Source organism: Mytilus edulis, chromosome 1, assembly GCF_963676685.1.
Source record: "Mytilus edulis chromosome 1, xbMytEdul2.2, whole genome shotgun sequence".
Classification (NCBI taxonomy): domain Eukaryota; kingdom Metazoa; phylum Mollusca; class Bivalvia; order Mytilida; family Mytilidae; genus Mytilus; species Mytilus edulis.
This window is the reverse complement of record NC_092344.1, coordinates 25,059,256-25,061,618: the sequence shown is the minus strand read 5'-3', so window position 1 is coordinate 25,061,618 and position 2,363 is coordinate 25,059,256. Positions and strand designations below refer to the sequence as shown.

At 35.7% G+C, this 2,363-nt stretch overlaps 1 protein-coding gene across 1 annotated transcript; it reads right to left on the bottom strand.

Annotated features, from left to right (window-relative positions):
• Window positions 1-1,419: 1,419 nt before the first annotated feature.
• On the bottom strand, window positions 1,420-2,013 carry LOC139485573 (uncharacterized). Its single transcript, XM_071270522.1, has one exon. It carries the CDS (start codon window positions 2,011-2,013, stop codon window positions 1,420-1,422), a length of 594 nt encoding a protein of 197 aa, XP_071126623.1.
• Window positions 2,014-2,363: the final 350 nt, after the last annotated feature.

The following is a 2,363-nucleotide window of genomic DNA, read 5'->3' as shown; positions in this document are numbered from 1 at the left end:
GATGTATTTCAAATAGATATATATAGGAAGATGTTTTTCTACAACGGAGATCTATATGAACAAGCACTGATACGCCTAGAATGGGAAAAGGATATCAAGGTTTGGGTAACCCACCTTTTTTATTCTGTTTTATTAAGTAAACAGTTTTTTGTTTCTTTTCGTTTCTACCGTAAACACAATCTAACGTTTGGGGCAGGTTACACGTGCTTACCTTTTTCTCTTATTTCTCTTATTTCCTATGAATCATTTAAAAAAATCGTGCAAAATGACGACCTGATTTAAAAAAAAAAAGGAAACAATAAATGCAGGATCTTCTTTTGGAATCATACAGCGGAGATAACTTCTGATCTCTCGTTAGAACTGTCAGAATAATCTGTCATAGAACTGTTGTAAACTCTCCTAGAACAGTTCTACCCTAAAACTGTTCTTAGTAGAACTGTCAGAACCAGTTTTAAATAGAACTGTATTAAACTGTTATAGGTATAACTGTTAGATCTGTAAATTTACTCTCGCAATTTTTCTTGTTCTTCCCTATATATGTATAACAAGAACAAACAATTTGCGAAAGCAAATTTACAGATCTAACATTGTTCGGTTGATGTTTAGACGAGTTGTATATACAGAATGTACACAGTCATGTATCACCATCACTGCTGGTGATCCGATAGATACATCTGTTGTAAAATTGTTACTAGTTCAGACGTACTTGTAAATGTAATTATATCTGTGACTGTATCTTACATTAATTTGTAGGATCCTTTACTATAGATAATTTAGCTGATCTGTAAAAATAACATCTTCATGCCTTTTATAGCATGTGCTGTAGTACGATGCTAGATTAAAACTGGCGTTGAAAGGTACCACCCGGCCATCCAAAGCATCGTTTTAATGAAGCCCATGTGTTCGTGTGATCTAGCGCGCCGGTTACAGTGCAGGCGATTTGGTGCCACGATATCTCAGTAGCATGGGTTCGCCGGGATTCATGCTACTGAGATATTGTGGCACCAAATCGCCTGCACTGTAGCCGTCCCGCTAGACCACACGACCACCTGGGCTACACAATAATAAAGCTTTCAGTGGCCGTGTGTTACCTTTCCTCGTCAGTTTAATCTAGCGGCGTACTACAGTACATGGTATATGAGGCATGGAGATCTTATTGTTACAGATCAGCTCAATTATCTATAGTAAAGGATCCAAAATAATGTACACAGCCATGTATCACCATCATTGCTGGTGATCCAATGGATAAATCTGTTGTAGAGTTGTCACTGACTCAGACGTACTTATATATCTGTAACAAAAACATCTAGATTTAAAGGCTCTCTTTTACTTTTCAGGAATGTTTTGTAGGGAAAAGCTTTTTTTAATTTTTTCGTTTTTTGTAAAACTGGCAAATTTGCTTTTATGACGTTGAATATGTCAGGATTGTTTCAGGATAAGTTCTGTATTACTCTCTTTACGTGCTGTGGACCTGAGTTCCTTCATTGGTATTGCTTTTGCCTTTTCTATTCCCTTTTCTATTAGTGGGTTTGGATAGTTTTGTTCTTTCAAAAACACCTTTAGTTCATTCAAACGTAATTCCTTCGTGAAATCATCACTCACAATTGTACATACAAGTCGTGCTAGACAAAACGGGATGCTTCTTTTCGTATGTGAAGGATGGCATGAATGAAAATTCAGGTATTGGTGGGTGTCCGTCTTCTTATAATATATATCTGTGGTTAAGGTTGTTCCATTCTTTAATATTACAATATCTAGAAATGGCAGTCTTTGTTCGCTAGATTCGATGGTAAATTTAATCGAAGGATGTAATGTGTTTATCAGACTATGAAACTTCTCTAAATTGTGACTTTTGTTTAAAATGATAAAACAGTCGTCAAAGAATCGCTTCCATTCCGATTTTACGTACACTTTAAAAGCTGTATCAAATTCACTTTCAACTTGTTGATACATTTTATCCTCCAGAAATCCCATCACGAGAGTTGCGTATGTGGGAGCAACTTTTGTTCCCATAGCTGTACCAGAGATCTGTAGATAATATTTTCCATCAAAGAAAAAGGTGTTATTATCTAGTATGATTTTCAATCCCTCCAACAAAAAAATATTCGAAAATCTTTGGTCGATAATGTGCCTATATGACTCTAACTAAAATTTTACAGCATCTAATCCTAGTTTGTGCGGTATATTGGTGTAAAGACTTGTTACGTCGAAGCTTACCAATATTGCATCTTCTTTGACTTCGGCTGGTAAATGATTTAAAAAATCAAAATTATCACGGATAAAACTAGGTATATATTGGCATAAAGGTTTCAAAATTAGGTCAATGAAATGGCTCAATCTATGAGTTGGACACTGCGGTCCAG